Raw genomic sequence first — 21518 nt, 5'->3', positions numbered from 1 at the left:
ATTAAAAAAAACGAAGCCATTGCTGTCCATACTGAAAAAGCTCTGTAGAGTTTCCAGTCCCCGACAGCAGTATTAGATTCTGATGTCCATCACATATGACAGCTCAGTTGAATTAAATCTAAGAAGCAGATCAGACACTCCACCAATAACCTGGAGAAAATACAGCCGGCTCTTCAGAAATTATCACAAAAGGAGGGCCAACTCACAGATTTTCATCGCCCTGACATTATTTTATCTGTTTTGTTTTGTCATATTCCAACAATTCGTTAGGAGGCAGGCTTCACATGGCCGCTCGGCGTCTAGGGGAGAGCCAGATGTTTGCAATAAAGGCTTATTAAAGCTTGGCTCTGTCGCGGCTGTGGTAGACACTCGTCTGCCTTTGATGATGGGTTAGCGGGAGTCAAGAAGCATTGAAATGAAATAAAAAAGGGAATTAATTGTAACTGCTTGGAAAGAGCAATAATGGGGATTGTGTGCCCTCGTGAAACAGGATTAATGCTCTTGAGGTCATTTTTTTTCCGTGGTCGCATTCCCGGGCTTTGACATCGGCATTATTAGTTAGAGGAAATAAAAACAGCCCTACTATCTCTTATCCTACACAGCTGAGAGGTACATTCATAGCACGTGCAGCTATAAAATAATGCTTTTTTTGTTTTAGGCTAATCTTTTAAATTTGCATGATTTAGTGGAGAACATTACCTCATGGAATCCATGATTGGTGAGTAGTCCTCGTACCAGGCGACTCTCTGTGCGCACAATCTTGAAGGCCAAGTTATATCGCTCTATGGAAAACAAAAATATTCTTAGTATCCAACATAATGAATGCTCCAAATTTGAATTATATTATCATTACTTTTCTCATTTTGTAGATAGTGTACCTCCAGTAGAGCAGATATTCCCATCTTTAGAAACAGCAGCTTGAGGGAAAAACAAGAGGACTGGGATGGTCTTGCTGAGGCCACTCCAGGCGATGCATTGATGGTCTCTAGTGGACAAACAATTAGATGATACACACTCACAGTTAGATGCAGATTTTCTAAAGGTTTGCAGAGTCTGGGACCCACAGAACAGTCAAAATCAGGAAAAATAATTTTACACAGAGAAAAACTTCCCAGTAACAATATCATACAGATGCATTCGTAGATGATGTGAGCTAACCTACAGTATATGGGTAGTTTGGTGTTTATTTCAGTCAGGCAGATCGAGGCAGAACCACACACATGTTCAGGAGGTGCTGGGCAACAACAAACCCATGTACTGTACTAAAAGACACCCTTGTAAAACTGCAGTCTATCTGCGCGCTTATCAGGGGCTAACAATAAGATAAGGTAGCATGATGATGGAGTGGAACTCAATCAGGCGTGGCCGGTCAGGATAAGGCATGTAAACAATTGCTGCCCCTAGCTGAAGTATCTAGGTATGTCAGACAATGAGGCAGATATCTCTTCCACTGTGGTGGCTTTGTTGCACGCCATTTAAAAACAAGGTGTTTTGATCATATTTAAGCCTGTAGTTTACTTTGAACTAAAACTACCATTGAGACTATTGCGATACTAAACACACATGGTGTGAAGGTCTTAGACAAACTGTTGCCATCACAGTGATATTTCCGTAAAGTATCACCATTTAGGTTGCAAATATTCAGGCTGCTCTCATACACCATAACCAAGTAGCTTCCTGTGAAGACGGAGGTGTATTTTAAAAAAGGTTGTATGCATGTAACGAGTGGAAATTGACACGTGCTATTGCTGCACATTCGTCACATGTTGCTGGACATTCGTAGGAAAATGCACGAAAATTTGAGATATAACTTTGAATAAGATATCATACGAACCGTTGTATGAGGATATGTTGCAATATTTGGTTAAATATACAATAATGCCCATGTATTTGTACACGCACTTACAGGTGTTTGTCTTTGTGCCTCCTGTGTTGGCCTGTAATGCTACACTTGGTTGTCCGTTGCATAATTTAGGATTGTCTGTCGTCATAAACTTTGACATGATGTTATTGTCAACTAATATCTACTGCCCCTAATAAATAAAGTGATAACATTCAAGTCAGAGGTGAGCAGAAGAATTTACACAGGTTGAAATCAAATGTGCTTGTCTGGTAAGACGTTGAAATCAGACAGGGTGTACTGAAAATAAGGGCTGCAACTAACAATTATTTTTGTTGTCGATTAATCTGTTGATTATTTTCTTGATTAATCTATTAGTTGTTTAGTCTATAAAATGTCAGAAAATGGTGAAAACTGTTGATCCCAAAGCCCAAGATGATGTCCTCAAATGTCTTGTTTTGTCCACAACTCAAAGATATTCAGTTTACGATCACAGAGGAGTAAAGAAACCAGATAATATTCAGATTTAAGAAGCTGGAATCAAAGAATTTTGACTTTTTTTTCTTAAAAAAATCTCAAACCGATTAATTGATTATCAAAGTAGTTGTAAATTAATTTAATAGTTGACAACTAATCGATTAATCGTTGCAGCTCTACTGGAAATTCTACAATTCTGTAACATAAAATCAAAGCTTTTTACTATAGTAGTGTGGGTAAACAGTTTGTTTTTTTATAATGTCATGTCTTTAGTGCTCTGGTAGCATCTCAATGCACCCCCATTAGTAGATACAGCACTGGTCACCTGGAGGTTAAACCCTAACACTAAGCAATCCAAACTAATTCAGGAGATGGAAATTAGCCTAAAAGCAGGTGCAGTGGCTCTCAGTATGCTATACTTAAGTATAGCTTAAGAGGGAATTAGTTGGCAGAGACAAGATAACATAGTCTAACTGTTGCAGCTATGATTGAGAGCTAGAAGCTCTTCTCTCTCATTCAGTTCGTCTTTCATCAATTATGCAAAATGAGAGCTTCCTGAAGGCTTCATTTTGTCTAAATGTATCTTGTCATAAATTATTAAACAGGGGCTTCTTCTGTAATCCTGCATGGATTACATTACACAATCAATAAACTATGGCAAGTTGCAAAGACTTTGGTACAGCCGGGGGAAAACGAACAATGTTTTTGGTTCGCATAGTGTCACATTAACACTGTATTTAGAGAGAAATCTTGAGGTGAGGTATTACAGAAGGATCAGTAGGCTAAGAACCTAACTGACACTGAAGGCGACCTCAGACAGCCACGTCCACAAACCTCAGGGACTGTGAGCAAAATCCTACTCATCTTCATCTCTGTTTACAACTGTCTCACTGATATAAAACAATGCAAACATGTCAAGGGATGAGCCTGTTTCGAAAGAGAAAATACTCCCACGAACATGTGTGATAAGAAATGAAACAGCATAGGCAGGTATGTAGGTTAGTGTGTTAATGTAGAAGTTTGCACAGACCTGCTATTTAAAGGTATATCAACACTGAGGGACTCCGGGGTGATTTTGTATTTGGATGTGTACAACAACACCCCTTATGAAGTCTTTTGGGGGGGTAGTTTTTCCTTATATGAATCAAGGGTCTAAGGATAGACGGTGTCAACCAGCACTGCTCCCAGTAGACTACTTACACTGACATACCACACACTGACAATAACTGCACTATACTGTATAATGACTGTGCAATATCATTATCATTATTACTACTCAGGTGTAATTCATACTGTGCAATATTTTCAGGTGGAATTTCATTTCATTCTCACTGTGCAATATCATTTTCCACTTGTGCAATTTTGTTAATAGTCTGTTTATTGTCAATACTGTATATACTGCTCCTATTTGTATACTTCCTTCTATTTAAATGGTTCATATTTTGTAACACTTTGTTTAACTCTTTTTTACTGTGTTAGCTGATGCATCTTGTTTTTTGCACTATCCCCTTTGCTGCTGTACACTGCAAATTTCCCCACTGCGGGACTAATAAAGGAATATCTTATCTTATCTTATCTTATCTTATCTTATCTTATCTTATCTTATATGCTGTACAGACTGTAAAGCCCCCAAATGTGTGATTTGTGATATTGGGCTAAATAAAACTGACATGATCACAGGCAACATAAACATGACAACAGAAAAGGAAAAATGAGCATGAGATGGGTCCTTATGATTATATCAATGCTAGTGAGCAGATGATGAGGCTTTTTATTTCTTCCTTAAGCTTTAACAAATCGTTTCTGATGATGACTACACCACATGGGCACTAACTATTATATAAATATATATATATATATATATATATATATATATATAACACCAACACAAAGGATGCCAACAAACGGAACAGGCTGGTGAGGAAGGCTAGCTCTGTAGTTGGTTCCGAACTGGATGATCTGGAGGTGGTGGCAGAGGGGAGGTTGAGGAGGAAGCTGGACACCATCCTGGAGAACCCCTCCTACCACCTCCATGAGGAGCTAGTCATGATGAGGAGCACCTTCAGCCACAGACTCATCCCCCCTCGGCACAAGACAAAGCGCCTGGGTCAGTCCTTCTTGCTGGTAGCCATCAGGCTCCACAACCAAGGCTGACCCCCACATGAAAACTGCACTATCTGGACTATCTGGACTATCTGCACTACCTGCAACCACCTCTCCTAACCATTGGTGCATTTTAAACTTTAAACTTACTTTACACTACATCCCATATACCATTTTAAAAACTGCACATATTACATCTATTTATTTTACACAACATTTTTTTGTATTGACGGACGGTACACCCTATGTCCATTCACTATGTCCATTCACTATTTATATTCTGTATTTCTATTTATTGTTTAATAATCTTTTTGTACACCTGTACCTCTGTATCTGGGCTTTGCTGCCTTGACACCTGAATTTCCCCCGGGGATTAATAAAGTTTCATCTTATCTTATCTTATCTTATCTTATCTTATCTTATCTTATGTGATTCTACAGTAGAAAGTAGAGTATTATTAGCTAACACTGTTTCATTTCTTATCACACACACGTCTGTGGGAGTATTTTCTCTTTCAAAACAGGCTCATCCCTTGACATGTTTGCATTGTTTTATATCAGTGAGACAGTTGTAAACAGAGATGGAGATGAGTAGGAGTTTGGAAAATGATATTGCACATTGAGAATGAATGAATGAATGAATGAATGAATGAATGAATGAATGAATGAATGAATGAATGAATGAATGAATGAAATTCCACCTGAAAATATCAGGTTATTGTCAGCTAACACTTACTCTTGCTCGTCTTCTGAGGAGGACTCGGAGTCCTCTTTATGACGGGTCACAGCAGGCATATCTTCACAGTGAAAGGCTGACGAGCTGCTTCCTGGGATCAAGTGTTTCTGAGTCTTCCCATGGCACCTAATGCTCCCACCTCCACCTGCAGACACACATCAGTCATTGAATAACTCAACTCAGTTCAAATGAACGCTATTCATGCAAAATATGTGCTTCACACGAGAACAGCTGCTATGTAGCTCTACCTGTAGCTATGGTGAAACATCTCTCTAGTGACGTTAGCAACAGTGGACAGAAGACATTAAGACTTAAACCCAGTTAAACATGCGTTAGCTAAACAAGACTTATGGTTACTGACATGCTACTTTAGGTTAAGCTAAGCTTTAGTTTGAGACCGCTCAAGTTAGACGTTATTATAAAGCAATAATATAAGTACACACTCAACTTGCCTTTATCTCTCTGAGAGAGCTGCTAACTATTAGCTTAGCCAGCTAGCTAGCTGGTACCAAGGCCAGTTGATCATAGCGGTTAGAATCTTCCTGGTTACTACAACAACTGGGTAGCAACAGAGCACGGCGCATGCGCAGTAGCGGAGAATATTTGTTTTGTTCAACTGACCAAATGTTGCGCTGCACCCATCCAGCTGGTTGGGGAGCTGGTGGAGGGGACGTGATGCGAACGTTACTGTCAAAAAGAGAGAGACCCCCGTCTTCAGTTTTTTGTGTGTGTTCTGTGTGTTTTTCGACAAGAGATAGTGTTTAACGAGAGCCTAGGCCAGGGGTCAGCAACCTTCACTATCAAAAGAGCCATTTTAGGCTAAATAAAAAAATAAAATCTGTCTGGAGCAGCAAAACATTTGCAGTGAGGTATGGGGCCACATTGAGGGGAAAAAATAGGAGATTTCGAGAATAAAGTCACAACTTTACGAGAAAACAGTCGTAATATTATGAGAATAAAGTCATAACTTTACAGTAAAAAAGTTGTAATATTATGAGAATAAAGTCATAACTTTAAGAAGAAAACAGTCGTAATATTATGAGAATAAAGTCATAACTTTACAAGAAAACAGTCGTAATATAATGAGAATGAAGTCACAACTTTAAGAAGAAAACAGTCGTAATATTATGAGAATAAAGTCACAACTTTACGAGAAAACAGTCGTAATATTATGAGAATAAAGTCATAACTTTACAGTAAAAAAGTTGTAATATTATGAGAATAAAGTCATAACTTTACGATAAAAAAGTCGTAATATTAGGAGAATAAAGCCATAACATTACAATAACAGTCGTAATATAATGAGAATAAAGTCATAACTTTACAAGAAAACAGTCGTAATATTACGAGAATAAAGTCATAACTTTACAAGAAAACAGTCGTAATAATACTAGAATAAAGTCATAACTTTACAAGAAAACAGTCGTAATATAATGAGAATAAAGTCATAACTTTATGAGAAAAAAGTCGTAATAATACAAGAATAAAGTCATAACTTTACAAGAAAACAGTCGTAATATAATGAGAATAAAGTCATAACTTTACAAGAAAACAGTCGTAATATTACAAGAATAAAGTCATAACTTTACGAGAAAAAAAGAAAATAACAAGTAAAATTACTACTACTATACTACTATACATATATATTTATTCTCATAATACTATGACTTTTTTCTCCTAAACTTCTGACTTTATTCTCGAAATCTCAGATTTTTTTTTTCCCTCAATGTGGCCCTAATACTCCGTCGTACTGTCGTACCATAGACATACAACAATGAAAACGTAAACACAAAAACAGTTATTCATTTCCACTCGTTTTTTTATAAATCCACAGGGAGCCACTGGAGAGGGGCTAAAGAGCCGCATGTGGCTCCAGAGACGCAGGTTACTGACCCCTGGCCTATGCAAAAAAATACTTGCTGAAGTAAAATTAAGTAAAAGCTAAAGCTTTGCTAAATGACACCTCCGTTCGTTCCACTTCCTCTACTTGAAAAATATTTAACGAAAACACAAGTCAACACAGAGCATTCTCTTCACTCCACAATCTACTCTTTGTTTGAATGCAGCCTAATAGTGATGTGTCGGTCACGAACGAGCCGGTTCAACGAGCCGGCTCTTTTAAGTGACCGATAAGAGCCGGCTCTTTTAAGTGAACGATAAGAGCCGGCTCTTTTAAGTGAACGATAAGAGCCGGCTCCCGTCCAAGAGCCGTTGTTTTTTTGTTTTTTTTTAATTAATTCAAGGCAGAATGATAGGACAATCTTCTCCGCACCACGGGCACTCCATGCACTGTCTGTGACGGAATGTTGTGTTAATGACGTCCGTGCGACCAATCGGGTGATGACAGACAAGGATCATACCATCAAGCAGGGAGGGGCGCAGATGCGCGGCGCGCTGACGGTCTACAGATACAGAGCAGGAGGGAGAGGAGGAGAGAAAGAGAGAGGAGCGCGGTGCGCAAATAGCAGACATGATGAGTGACAGTAGGAAACAAAGCAGCATGTAAAGTTATGGTATTCTGGAAATTATAGGGTTTAGTATAATTATATTGAATAATTTAAGTGATATATGTGCACACATACTAATCATCAGGTCAAAACAGCGCTAAATTTGGCTGAACTATAAAAGGCAGAAGTGGAGAGTCGTTTGGGAGCCGAAAGAGCCGGCTCTTCTTGGTGAGCTGAGCCAAATGATCTGGATCACTAAAAAGAGCCGAAATTCCCATCACTACAGCCTAGCCTACAGTCTCCAGGTGACCGGATTTACTTGATTTCTATTGGTTTAGCGAAGAAAGTGGGCGGGACCTGAACGTTCGTAAGGGCCAATCATGTGAGTGGTACGATTGGATGGAGCCATGTCTTAAACTCTTGTTATTGGAAGACTCACCATAGTGTACATAACACCATAACACGGCTGGCTTGAGTCCTGCTTAATTGTTTTATATATCCAGTCCTCTCTCGGGAACATGTTCAACATGCTAGTATAGAGGCTGTCAGGTAAATATACACACAATTTATGTTATTTTGTAATCATAATAGGCTCGTTGATTGTATTAACTAGGTTACTACTAGGCTTGCTAGCTGATAGATGGTCCTCCTGTGATGTGTCAATCTGTCATTGTGTCTGTGCAATACATCCTTGATGCAATATACACCTCAAGTGCAACTACCTTTGTTTACATTTTATTTATTACATCTTCCCTACCTGTTTAACAAGTGCAATTACATCTGTTTACATTTTATTTATTACATCTTCACTACCTGTTTTACAAGTGCAATTACCTTTGTTTACATTGTTTTTATTACATCTACCCTACCTGTTTTACAAGTGCAATTACATCTGTTTACATTTTATTTATTACATCTACTTTACCTGTTTTATTTCCTTTATAACTGTGTGTTTTACCTGTTATATGTTTTATCTGCCTCGTTTAGTCTTGTCAAGTATTTGTTTTAAAGCACATGACCAGAAGTGGCAACTGTGAATCTCGTTGTATTTAATACAATGACAATAAAGCTTTCTATTCTATTCTATTCTATTCTAATATGACCAGCCAGCTGCATTGGCCTTCAGTCCACGAAGCTGTTTAAATCCTGCTCTGATAATAAACAAACACACACTGACTGTTCCTCTCTGACAGGTGATTCTCACGGACAGACAACAACATGAGTCGCTTTCTGAACGTCCTGAGGAGCTGGTTGGTGATGGTGTCTGTCATCGCGATGGGAAACACCCTGCAGAGTTTCAGAGATCACAGCTTTTTATCAGAGAAGCTCTACACGGGCACACCAGAGTTTGGTGAGGAAAACTGATGGGTTTGTTTGATTGATGGATATTTTCAGCTTGACAACATTAAATGTCACATCATCAACATATTTTTTCACTCAACTTGAGCATGATGTCGGTGCTGTCAGCGCTTCAGGAGTTGGTGATAGTTTATACAAGTTTATAAAATAGCGTTGGCTAAAAAAATTTATCTAAAAGACAACACTTAAAGGGACTGTTTGTGAGGGAACAGGGGAGACACCGGCACCCGGTCGGAGACGATAACGTTTCTCGCTGCAGAGCCCCGTCACTTCACAAGACACGGAAAACCTCTGTTGGTCTGGAGGAGCTGCAGCAGTTATTTCTGCACAAACGTCCACTGTACATTCACTAGATATTCTCAGAGCTTGACACAACACTGTGTCAAGTGGTTCTAGTCATGAATCAGAAATAATCATGAATTAATTAGTTCATTAAAATAAATAGTGAAAGTGTATTAGGGTGAAGATATAAGTTTGTGATGGTCATTCCCACAATCTATTATGTCTCATAAGTTGTTGCAGCAATTTTGGGGTTTTTACCATTTGTTACACTAAATTTAACCATTTTTTACCACTCAAGAATTGATAAAAATGATGAATAATCCCTCCAAAATACCATATTAAGACACCAAGACCTTGAGGAACACCATAGAAAAAGCCCTGCTGTGATTTGGTATCAAAAACTGTTGAGATTTCTGCAAGAATTGCATTTTTCGGTGATTGGATAGCGAGCACTTCTGTTCTGGAAATCGCTCAGACACCCCCTTATTGTCAATCTCCCTAGGAAAGCCATCCATCCTCTGAATGCTCTAGGTCTCTAGTTTGTGGTTGTAAAGTTTCATGTGGCTGTGATTATCCTAGAGGTCACAACAGGTCATTTTATACAGTGATGTCAAATTTCTCTATATGAAATGGCACTCCTTCATTCCTGATTTTCCATTTCCTTCCCGTTTCCTCAGTGAACGGTCTCCAAGCTCGAACATTCGGTATCTGGACGTTGCTGTCGTCGATCATTCGCTGCTCCTGTGCCATTGATATCCAGAACAGAACGTAAGACAGCTTCTTGCTTCCTGCACCTTGTTTCTGTTGGCATCCTTCACACTGTGTGTTCTTACTGTGTGTCTCCCGCAGGCTGTATCACATCACCTTGTGGACATTTGTGCTGGCGTTGGGCCACTTCCTGTCTGAAGCCTTCATCTACAAAACTGCTCCTCTGACTATCGGGGTCATGGCACCTCTCATTGTGGCAAGTGAGTGTGGACTCTTAAATCCCTTAAATGATTACATTTTAGGTGTTAAAGGTATTAAATAGTCTTTATAGAAAAACCTAATAGCGTCTTCATGTGTTTTTCTAGGTTTCTCCATCATAGGAATGTTGATTGGATATCAGTGTATCCCAGAGTCACAAGAGGAAGTCGGAACACGACAGAAGAAGCGTAACTGAATCCCGGCTGTTGGATTTTCCTCCCACCTCCACAGTGACCACCAGACACCAGTGGACTGATCCCAGTGTGCTGCTTCTTGCCTTGAAGAACATGAGATCTGGATCTACATTAATGTCCTACTGTAACACTTTCTATAGGCTCCATACACCGCTCTATCTGGACTGTATTTCATGTTTTTTAAACTGACATTTTGTAGTTCACAGTGCCATCAAAAACAGTTTGACAAAAGGTTCATAAACTATAATTAATTAATTCTCAAGTGATCAATACATGTTGGTTTCATTTAGTTAATTTTGTAGTATTTGAACTGTCAGTGCTGAATGAAGTGTGTCTATGCTCATAATTAATTCAGCGTAGATTTCTTTGAGAATGTTTTATTTCTCCAGACATCCACTTGTACAATGTTTTCAATTCATGATCTACCAAAGAACTCAGATGACTATACAGTATAAAATTATGCTCTTCATTAGTCTATTATTCCTATTAACCAATCATTCTTGATGTTTGTACTGTGCTGTGAAATGTTTGTAGGAATTTAATATGCACAATAATTGTCCTATAAAACTTTAAAAAAATGAAATTACTGGATTTTTGACATTTTCTACTAAAGTAATAAGCATAGATATGTATTTATAAACTATATATGAAAAATAAGTTAAAAAATCTTGTTTCTGAGGGTGTAATTGTGTTATTTGCATTGTTTTTGATAAACATTTAAAGGGACAGTGTGTAGGATTTGGTGGTATCTAGTGGTGTGGTTGCAGCCCCTCCACTAACTCCTCCCTTTTCAAGACTGCGGTAACGTGAGCCACCAAGTGCAAAACGATGGAACGCCGTTTGCCTCGCTCAGAGGCCATCCTTACCATAATACTACTTAAAGAGTAACGGAAGTCAGACGGCAGCTGGCAGTAACATGGTTTTGCACTCTGCAGCAGGGTCAGTGTTTGGTTTGTCCATTCTGGGCTACTGTAGCACTTCGTGAAGTGGACCCGCTCCCTATGTAGATATGAAGGGCTCATTCTAAGCTAACAAAAACATAATGATTCTTAGTTTCAGGTGATTATACACTACTGAAAACTAGTACTAATAGATCCTCCGAAATGTTACACACTGTTCCTTTAATATTTTGCGTTGCTCAGATCTCATATTTGGGTTGAAGCAAGAGGTTATTTTCTGCTAATTGGGGCTTTTCATCTCTGGGCTTTGTGGTTTAGGATGGAGGATTCAGAGACAGAAAACATGAACACACTGCTATTTGTGAGAAATATAAACCCTCATGCTCTCCTTGTTATATCCAAAGACACATACTGTGACATCTTTTTCTTGAGGTTATCCAATTAGCGAACACAACAAACTCCACTGAGTCCTCTCATTAATGTTTTTAATGCATTGATTTGTTTTTACTTGATTCATTTTCTTAGTGTCATAGAAAACACTGCACTGTGTATCCAGTCAAAATAGAAAAAAGACTAAGCAGGTAGAGTTTTTCACAGCACTGTGACGTCCTAAAAATACCACTGAAAGAATAACTAGCACCTCTGAAAATCACATAACAGACATTATAAAACAGGGAAACCACCAGACAGCTCACCACAACACATCAAGTAAAACATGTTAATGACAAACTGTAAAAAACACTGGCTACACAGCATGAACTACATTTCTCAGTAACACTTTTACAAGCTAAGTAGTATCACACATAAAACATGTTCTTGTGCAAAATGACAACTACAGTAGATTGATCTGCCTTCCATCATGTTTTGTACTGTGCCGACATCTGTCATATTCCAGACGCTCTCGCATGTTAATTCAGATGTTTCTCACCACGTGTTTTGTGGAGATCACTTACAGTAAGCAAAACTGATGCACAGCATCAATCATATTTATAATCAGCAGTATGCAGAAGTTTTACTTCCATGTGATCCTGAATGGCAGACAGAGAGGATACGATTGAGCTGACTGCCATGACAGGAAAACACGACACTGTTACACACAATATTGGTCCAATATCAGGAAACACTCACAGTTTAAATATTGCTCATTAGGTGCATAGAACAACACTGATCAGAGGGGGACGGTAAAACGGTAGGGAACAAATCAGTTAAAGAAGTGGAGTAATGTTGGAGTCACTAAATTGCTCCGACAAGACGTGTTTAAAATGCTAACATATTGGATAAAATTAATGTTTACAAAGATGATTTGGTCTCGGGGTGTAAAAACCATTGAGGTTCCACGTGCGTTCCCCTGCTTGATTGACTTGTGCTTGTTTGGGATGAGCTAAGTTGCACTTTGGGATGTCAGTGTGAATCTCTGGTGTTGAGGTCAGAGTGTGGCGTCCACACAGTACATCGGATGTACAGCAGGTCTGCTGGTTCTTAAGGATTCTCAGAGGGCTGCTCAGTGTGATTCACTCTCCATGTGCTCACCCTTCACAGCAGCTGCCATGTGTGCATGTTTTTGCATGTTGTCAGTATTTCTGTTTTCATTTGTACACGGTGTCTTTGACAGTGTGTCCTCCTTATAACTTCCCCTCTTTCAGGACTTCAGGAGGAGAGACGGCCCCCTCTAGATCCGCTGTCACTGTCTGTAAAGGACATGGAAACAGTTACAATTACATCGTCCAACAAATGAGCAAGAGTTTTTTGAGAAAATACTTTTTAAAATCAGAAGACAGACACATTTTGAACTCAGAAAGACAACAGAATATTAACACCAACATTATTCTGTACATTACTTGATGAGTGCTCCGAGGATGACGTATTTTTGTAGGCAAACCAGGAAGTTAGCATCACCCTGGGTTCCCTCGACAAAAAGCCAATGGGATTATTCCATTGAGTTTTGGATTATTGCAGAAAATAAACTCTGTGGCAAATACACGTTCATGATACTTACACATTTTGTTCAGTAATATAATCTCCACAAATGAACACCACTTTGATGATTTTTTGAAGTGTGAATGCAGTCGCCAGAAGTAAAAAGATGATGTTAGGCTATAAACAAACTACACCACGGTCGCATGAGCGCGCGTATACACAACGAGGCTGTAAAAGCGGATGTGTCGGCGTTATGACGTCTTGTAGTCTCATTTAGCCACTTGTTAGCAACCGCCTTTTTTAAGACGCGTAAAAGCTTCAAAATTCACGCGTGGGGTATTTACTGATGTATTTTATGTTGTAGAACAAATCATTAAAATCTCTTCAGCTTGTGTTAGCCACAGACCTTATTTCAGGCATCTAACTAAAAACACATTGACTTTCAGACGAGGGAACCGGAAGCGTTAAAATGGTAACTAATTTCCGGGTTTTAGAATTCATTCCTGTAGCACTCTATTAACCATTATAAAACTCATTCACCTCTTGCATCAAGTCAATATAATCCATGAATTGTTATTTACTCATCAAAACCTCTCAGTTAATACTGTCAGTTGATCACAAAAAAAAATACTTTAAAATGTTGATTATATTAAAGGGGACATATCATGAAAAACTCACTTTTTCAGTGCCTGTGCACATTCATTTGGGTATCTGGAGTTCCTACCAACCCACAAACTGTGAAATAAGACAACCCAGTCAGTTTTTTGTGGGCTGCCTAGATCAGAAAACATGTGATTCAACATGCCATTCAGATTTGGCTCCCCTTCCTATGTCACATGCAGCTTCATTAGAATATACCGCCCACAGCCTGAGAACTACCTTTACAAAGGTGCACCATATTTTTCTCTCTTGCCAATCAGAGCAGACTGGGCTTTTTCGTGAGGGGGTCTTAAAGAGACAGGCGCTAAAACAGAGCGTTTCAGACAGAGGGTGAATACAGGTATATTCAGACTGACAGTATGAGAAAAATAATGTGTTTTTTAACATTAAAGCATGTAAACATGTTCTAGTAAGAACCCCAAATACAAGTATGAACCTGAAAATGAGCATGATATGTCCCCTTTAAAGCGAAAAAAAAGTTTATGCACAGTGACAACAAAAAACACAACTGCTGGAAATCTAAACTTGAAAATCTTAACTATTGAGTTTGTCGTTATGATGAGTTTTATAGGAGGCTGAAATCCTGCAGGATAAGCAGTTTTATTCCACAATAACAGAGAGTGAATCTGTTTAATTTGATTGTGGAGTGGAGTAGAATGTGCTGCAGTTCAGTAGTAATAACCTCAAGTATTATTGATGCTAATATTTACAAAATACCAGTCATGCTTTTGTGAAGAATGAATTAAACCCTCTATTTTTGTAAATTGAAACAACAATGTGGTTTGTAACATGTTTGTTGAAGGCATTTTCACATTCAAATAATGTTTGTTTACTGTCACGTTACTCTTGTCCATTGTGTGTTTGTGTGTGTTTGTGCATTTCTGGTGTTGAAGCTTCAGAGTGGGGGTGCCCCTACCTTTCCAGGTGTGTGTTTTGGTTTTAGTGAGGTTGTGGGTTTACAGTATGTCAAGGCTTCCGTTGCCAGTGGTCGTCGCACACTGTGGCACCGTAGTCCTGCACCAGTAACACAGAGCATGTAGGCTGGAACCATAGCTTGGGTGTCACATCTCTGAGGGGTCACCTCACCCTTCGCCGTCTCCTCCATCCCACACCACCACCACCACCGCCACAACCGCCACAACCGCCACAACCGCCACAACCGCTACCAAACCCTACACACCCAACTAATACTGCCTGCTACCTGCACTCCAGCCCATCAGCCACACTTACACAGAATACGACGTGCAGTTCAAAGTCATCTTGTAGTAAATCATGCTAAATATGATGTAACTTTAATAAACACTATTTGTTTGGCATTATTTATTTTGATATATATTACATCTATTACGGTTTTCAACTGCAATTTCAACTGCTGTGCCTGTATCATTAGTTATCTCACTGCAGGTCTTCTCATTTCTAACAATTTAACAAAACTGGCTCATTAATAAAACAAGGAGACTAGTGGTGGTCTATTCAATACATCTTATTTAAGCTCTATTAGTGTGCAGGATTACTGGAGCTTTCCATTTTAGCCAATATTGTTAGAATTGGAATATTATGGATGGAGAAAGAACGAGGAAAGACAGCGAAAGAGATCCCAAGTTTGTCTCAAACAAAGCAACGAGTTAGCAGCAGAAGGCACGCAATGTGAAGTAAGATTTAGTTTAAAGTGGCATTCAATGTTAAAAATTCAAAGGTGATCTGAGCAGCTGGAGGCCTCTGGGTTTTGTTTTCTGTTGAACTGAATTTTAATCTGTGATACATAAAATACATATTGACCAAAAATATGCATTTGTTTCAGATGAACTCAATAAATTAAACCCGCTTTTTATTTATTAATAGCGTGATTGTGGTGTGTTATTATCACATTGTTACAGTGATATATACAACTGATAATTACAGATTACTGATCTGTGTGACAGCTGTCAACTGCACTCTTTACAAAAGTGAAAACAAAATGAGGTTTTTATAGCAACAGATGCTGTTAGAGCAAGTTGGAGAGCTCTCAGACAAAGCAGAGTTGTGCTTTCTGCAAACAGTATTTGAGAGTAGAGGGTGTTTTCAGTGTGTTTAGCGTGCAGTAGTGTGAAACCTGCATTCACTGGTGTGCATGCCTGCAGTGTGAGAACTGCAGAGAGCCATTCAGAGTGTATTCAGCCCAGAGCCGGGGCGGTATCTAACACATCCCTTCTCCAAAGGGAAGTGAAGATCCCACCTCTGACTTCATGCAGCGCACACGGATGTACTTACACTCACGGTCTGCACCTCGGTCTTCTGAAGGTTGGCCCTCTGTCGCCGGAGGTCGGACTTGATGAGTGCTGTGATAAAGGAGAGGGAAAAGTTTAACTTATGGAAGTTACGGTCTTCGTGGTTTTTTGGATTTAAAATTAGAGCTGGACGCGGTTTTATGTTGGCAAGAAAAATAGCAATATGTGGAGAATTGTCTTCATTCATGACTCACTTCTGTAATTCAATTTATTTTAGATATATGTGTTTAGAAATAGCAAAACAGGGACAACACAGAAGACTATTTGCAGCAGGCGCCTGGACAGCTCTAACCACACAGTATCTCAGTGTTACCTCCACAAACCTGTCACAATTTCAGGATATTTAAACTAAATTTCATACAAAATAGTAATAGGGGTTTCATACCACAACCTGATGTATCTTATGTAGTTTTAAAAATGATGATTTGTATGTTTTATGTCAGAGAATATCAGAGAAATTATTCGGTTATGTGTTAATGTTGATGCACACCCAATGAATGGCATCAGGTCACCAGTAAAATGTTTTAAAAGTTAAGTAATTTAAAAGAGCACCTTCTTTTGTTTGATATGGAGAAGAAGATGAAGTCTTCATTTTCATTTAATCGTGCCCTTACTAAAGGGGATTCTTCATTCAGCCACTAGAGGGCAACCTTATCCTTTGAAAAATACGACCGGTTTAAACAGTCTCCTTCTACAGAAGACAGTGTGTTAAAGTCCCCTTTAAAATCACGTGCATCCACTGATGCTGACATGAGTTCAAAGTTCGCTGTTGTTTTGAAAGTTGTTCTGTCTTGTGTTACATTAGAGGTTATCATCATACCTGTCAGTGCTGTTCCTATTAGCAGGAAGATACACAGGAAGATGTTTCCCCCAAAAGTGCCCCATCTATCAATAATCTTCCCCTGGGAGATGGTGAAAATGATTCCAAAGATCTGAAATGAGATTTAAAAAAAACATTTACAGCCCCATACAAACATCTTTTATATTCTGTGTTCTAACATTACGGACCTGAGCTGAACAGTTGAGCAGTCCAGATGAGGTTCCCTCGGACTCTGGATAGGTGAGCTCTACTGCAAACTCAAAGCCCAGAGGTAGATATCCTGTCATGAAGAAGCTGCAGACAGACAGACAGACACTGAAGGTTAGATTAAAGGTAAAAACCACAGTGTGTGATCTGCAGTAGTTTTTATCCCAGCCAAGGGAAAGAACTTAAAAGTAGGGCGAGTATATGTTGGTGTATAATACATCCTGTCTGGGTTTCAGGAATGAAAAGCAGACAAAGGAATTGCTATGGAAACCAGTTATGAGCTTAATCAGCTTACCATAAATAGCAATAATTGTAAGGACAAAGCACGCGGTGGACTGCTGGATATGGAGGAGCGTTAATACTGCTTTGACAAAGCAGCTCTCATTTAGAGAGAAATGCAAAGAAACATGAACTAAATACAGAATGTTTTAAGACATTATTAGCAAAACGGGAAGGGCTGTTAAGACCCGCAGACATCAAATGTCACCATAACCTCGGGCTCAATCAATCAGTCAATAACTTTATTTGTCCACAGTGGAGTAGAGACTGAAACTGTTGCTGTAAAAGATGGGAACACTGAGACATGTTGAATTCTGCTTTCTTATATAACTGTTAGTTGCAAAGATCCTGCAGAGTTTCCTGTGCATTGTGTTATTTTGAGTACATTTCTTGTGTTTGATCCTGAGAGATTGACACCAGCAGATAAACGAGAAAGTCAACACAGACTCAATAAAAGATCAATAAATCATTGTCATCAGGGTCCAGTCAACCTGGAACTTATCCTGAGATAAAAAAGAGACGCGGCTGGCTTTTTCTTGTACACCATGTCAGTATTACTCTCAAGTATATTATCTAGTATAGTTCCCAAATACTTATAGGACTTCACCGTTTCTATATTCTGGCCATTAATCACTGTACTGTCAGGAGACGGGTGAGAATGTCAACAGAGACGTCACAGTATAAACCTCCTCTTTAGCCACCGTTTTGAAATGTCTACGTCAGGGTTCCCAGTCTCACTTGAATATCAAATTTAACGACATTAATGACTTTACAATATAAAATTGGTATGTTTTGTGATCGTTCAAATTGAAACACTTTTACTCGTGATCATCTTTCATAATTATATCGTAGGATTTTCTTCAGGATCTGAAGTCTTGATGATAACATCAAGAAGTCTAGAGAGCTGTTGCACACGTATGAGTTGGCATAACAAATCTCAGACTCAAATCTCAAGGTTTCAAACCTTAAATGAACCCTGTTAATTATACCTTAGGGAGAAATAAGTGAACATAGTTAATTTTTTACACATTTAATATCAAACCCTGGCTGTGATGTTTATGACCTCTGTAATGGTTACCTACCCTAAAACTCCAGCTGTGAGAAACACCACCCACAGGTGGCCCAGGTTGAGGGTGAAGGTGTAGACCAGCATCCCGACCAGAGAGAGGAGATATACGACAAAGGTGGTTTGTCTGAGGAGACACCAAAGGAATAATAAGCATACAGTTTAAAAAGCACGATGGCGATATGATCAACCGTCATTATGCATTCACACACACAGAGCACGCCGTTTGTGGGTAATAGACTATAGTATTATTAACTAAAAATCATCTAAGAAATCCAATTTAATCTGATTTGACTTTTACATTAATGTGAAAAGGTTGCAGGTACATGCCTGTTGATCAGAACAAAGAAATCCTACATCGTAATTTTACAAAAAGGTTTTCTATATATACAGTACATGTTCAAATTGTAATGGCTATTTGGCTAGTTAGGGGGAAAATATTCCTGATAATCCTCTATCTATATTCTTTATAAGCAAAGGTAACACCCAACTTTGCGTTCATTTTTTTGTATTAATTACAAAAAATATCTATAATGCCTTTATAAAATGTAGATCCCATGTTGTCACACTTGTTGTTAACAGACTTCTTTATCATTTATTCTGCGATAAATACATTATAAGAAGCAAAACTCATCTATACAACCAGCAGGGTTAAACTGGGAGCGATGGGACCGTCTAACGAGCCTATAGCTCTTCTCCCCCACATTTAACATGCATCATTTCATGTGTCTCATGCATTATATGTGTATAATGCATATCATGATACCCTGCCTATACATATCCTCAGTTTCTACCACTACAAGAGAAAACATTTTTCATTTTTTGTAAGCAATAGTCTTTAAAAAAATGAAAGGTATATTCTGTGCCAGATCAGCATGTTTTTCCCGATGGATGTCTCACTTGAAATTAAATTCCTTCCTTCCTCAGCAGAAACAATATTCCTGAGTCACTGAAGACCTGTCGTCGTAGCCCAGATCATCTGCACAAACAGGCTAACTATCTCTTGTACAACCACGCGTAAAATATTGCTGCAAAACATTTTTGTTACTATAACATAGTCCTCTGACTCTCTCCCACATGGGACAATAGGCGTGAGAGGGTCAACATTGTAAATCTGGGCCTGACTGCTTTCACAGCTAAGCATCCTAATGGCATGTAAGGAATCTGAGGGCCGAGGATTTTTTTTCCCCAGTCATAATAGTTTGCATGCCAGATCACTGAAGGCAGCGTACCAAGCATCTAACACTCGGAAAACTGATGAAAATAAGTGGTTACTTTGTGGGGGGAAAAGTAAAAGTATTGATAAGCTTGATCAACACAAAAACGACAGCATCAAAAATCAGATACCAGTTGGATATATTCATGAATTATTGGTATATTCTATGTTTAATGTGGTGGCCTGAGATGTGACCTGGGAGGAGCAGCCTGTCAGTTCAGATAAGCAGAGAGGGACATCACATATAAAACTCAGTTCTGCTAGATTCCCATTCGAATTCGCTTGAACATCTCCGTGTGAATAGATTATTAAAAAGACATCCACGCAAGGAGCCCATGTTTTAAAGCAGAGCGTGACCCTAAAGACTGAAATTACGTTGGAGGACTTCCTGTCAGCGGTGACGGTCAGTGTCTGGTATCACAGATTCACTTGAAACACATGAAGCTACAACATGAAATTTGTTGACATGCTAGCAGCTCTATGGACGGCAACGTCATCCTGACGGTCTGACATTTTGATCCAGACTGAAATATCTAAACAACTACTGGATGGATTGCTATGAAATTTTGTAAAGACTTTTATGACCCCCGGACTATAAATCCTAATTACTTTGATGATCCACTGACGTGAGCTATTGAGCTATTTGAGCTATTGGATGGAATGTCATGAAATTAGAGTTCCCCACAAGATCTAAAGGTCAAAGTTTGAATTTGTCCAATACTTTGGTTTATGACCAAATACCTGGAAAACTAATGACTTTGGAAACAAAACATGAAGGGTCTTCTTAGGGCACAAAAAAAACAATTTCAGCTAGAAGCCATCATCAGCGTAAGCAAACCAGCAGATTTATAAACACAGAAGAGGTTCAAACACCCATAATTACCTCCGCTAAGGCTGAAGGCCTAGGAAGGAGGTCATGTTTTCACCAGCATTGGTTTGTTTGTTGGTTTGATTGTTGGTTTGTCTGTTTGGATGATTACTCCAAAAGTCTGTAATGGATTTGAATTAATTTATTTGGAGGGGTGGGGTGTGGCACAATTAACAATCCATTCGATTTTGGTGGCGATCCGGTCATGATCCGGCTTCGGGAATTGTTTTTAATAACTCCGCTCTGCCTGTGCATTAACACCACAGGCTTTAAGACATGCGCAGTGTGACTGATGACGCGTTCATGACCCGTCACCCAGCCTGTTTCCTTCTGCCAGCAGAGAGAGGGACAGAGAGAGAGCGGGGGTGGAGGGAGGGGGGACACCTATAGATTCAGCGTTTTTCCCATTAAACTCTGGGAAATTACAGTTGAGTTCGACCAAAGCACACTTGGTGGTTGTTGGAAAAAGTAACGACGACGGTTTAGGTGAGTTTTACTTTGTTTCTGTCCAGTTTGAATGAAGTGTTTTACGCTGCTCCGCTACGTACAGCTGATCTCAACATAAACAAAAATACACGTGGATCATGGCGCAAGCTGCACGGAGGTCTGCGCTCTCCGAGTGCCATTCTAGTTGCATGATAGGATCCATCCGTTGACCGTGAATGAACCGTGCAGAAACGGCCTCTCCTAACGAAGGAGGTGTGACTCCAATAAATAATCAGAAAACAACAAAGATAGCATCACAAGCTGAAGGGTAGTATATAAAACTGATAAATTGAATGCCCAGGACCCGAATATGACAACAGCTATATCATAAAGATTAACGACATGAAGAAGAAGCACATGAATACAATGCATAATACAGAAGAAAACCTTCATAACGTAGCCTACATACATTCACATAATATAAGACCTC

The 21518-nt window shown here is 39.1% G+C and overlaps 3 protein-coding genes across 13 annotated transcripts in view; 1 reads left to right on the top strand and 2 right to left on the bottom strand.

The window, feature by feature from the left end:
• The window catches only part of ttll5 (tubulin tyrosine ligase-like family, member 5), a 55698-nt gene extending 49980 nt beyond the window's left edge, over positions 1-5718 (bottom strand). For 9 of the 10 annotated variants that reach the window (XM_074661574.1, XM_074661582.1, XM_074661584.1 and 6 more), the window contains exons 1-4: positions 5608-5718; positions 5156-5300; positions 879-985; positions 700-782 (exon numbers count right to left, since the gene is read on the bottom strand). In XM_074661574.1, the coding sequence (XP_074517675.1) occupies positions 700-782; positions 879-985; positions 5156-5214 (249 nt within the window). In that variant the 5' untranslated portion in view covers positions 5215-5300; positions 5608-5718. Of the gene's footprint in view, positions 1-699; positions 783-878; positions 986-5155; positions 5301-5403; positions 5535-5607 lie in introns of those variants that run through there. The other variant, XM_074661575.1, reaches the window with a different exon arrangement.
• A 2274-nt stretch (positions 5719-7992) lies between these two features.
• erg28 (ergosterol biosynthesis 28 homolog) lies at positions 7993-10986 on the top strand. Of its 2 annotated transcripts, none has more exons than XM_074660231.1 (5): positions 7993-8151; positions 8796-8953; positions 9921-10011; positions 10093-10211; positions 10441-10986. In XM_074660231.1, exons 2-5 carry the CDS (start codon positions 8821-8823, stop codon positions 10590-10592), a joined length of 495 nt encoding a protein of 164 aa, XP_074516332.1. In that variant the 5' UTR covers positions 7993-8151; positions 8796-8820; the 3' UTR covers positions 10593-10986. The 2 variants fall into 2 exon arrangements, with proteins under 2 accessions (XP_074516332.1, XP_074516333.1); XM_074660232.1 differs by having other exon boundaries at positions 10317-10659.
• Positions 10987-11773: 787 nt separating this feature from the next.
• LOC141783153 (choline/ethanolamine transporter flvcr2b-like) overlaps positions 11774-21518 on the bottom strand; it is a 32413-nt gene continuing 22668 nt past the window's right edge. Inside the window, exons 7-11 of the mRNA XM_074660230.1 lie at positions 18535-18645; positions 17155-17260; positions 16967-17078; positions 16130-16197; positions 11774-12990 (exon numbers count right to left, since the gene is read on the bottom strand). Of these exons, the coding sequence (XP_074516331.1) occupies positions 12925-12990; positions 16130-16197; positions 16967-17078; positions 17155-17260; positions 18535-18645 (463 nt within the window). The 3' untranslated portion in view covers positions 11774-12924. The remainder of the gene's footprint in view (positions 12991-16129; positions 16198-16966; positions 17079-17154; positions 17261-18534; positions 18646-21518) is intronic.

The sequence above is a fragment of the Sebastes fasciatus genome, chromosome 15, assembly GCF_043250625.1.
Source record: "Sebastes fasciatus isolate fSebFas1 chromosome 15, fSebFas1.pri, whole genome shotgun sequence".
In the NCBI taxonomy this organism is placed as follows: Eukaryota; Metazoa; Chordata; class Actinopteri; order Perciformes; family Sebastidae; genus Sebastes; species Sebastes fasciatus.
Note: the sequence above shows the minus strand (reverse complement) of the source record. Positions and strands in the feature narration are given on the sequence as shown.

Excerpts from the sequence above, each read along its gene's own strand:
- erg28 (XM_074660231.1), top strand. The coding sequence starts at position 8,821 with ATGAGTCGCTTTCTGAACGTCCTGAGGAGCTGGTTGGTGATGGTGTCT. Across the intron at positions 10,012-10,092 it reads ATTGATATCCAGAACAGAAC|GCTGTATCACATCACCTTGT; the intron begins GTAAGACAGCTT and ends TGTCTCCCGCAG. Across the intron at positions 10,212-10,440 it reads GGCACCTCTCATTGTGGCAA|TGACCACCAGACACCAGTGG; the intron begins GTGAGTGTGGAC and ends CCACCTCCACAG.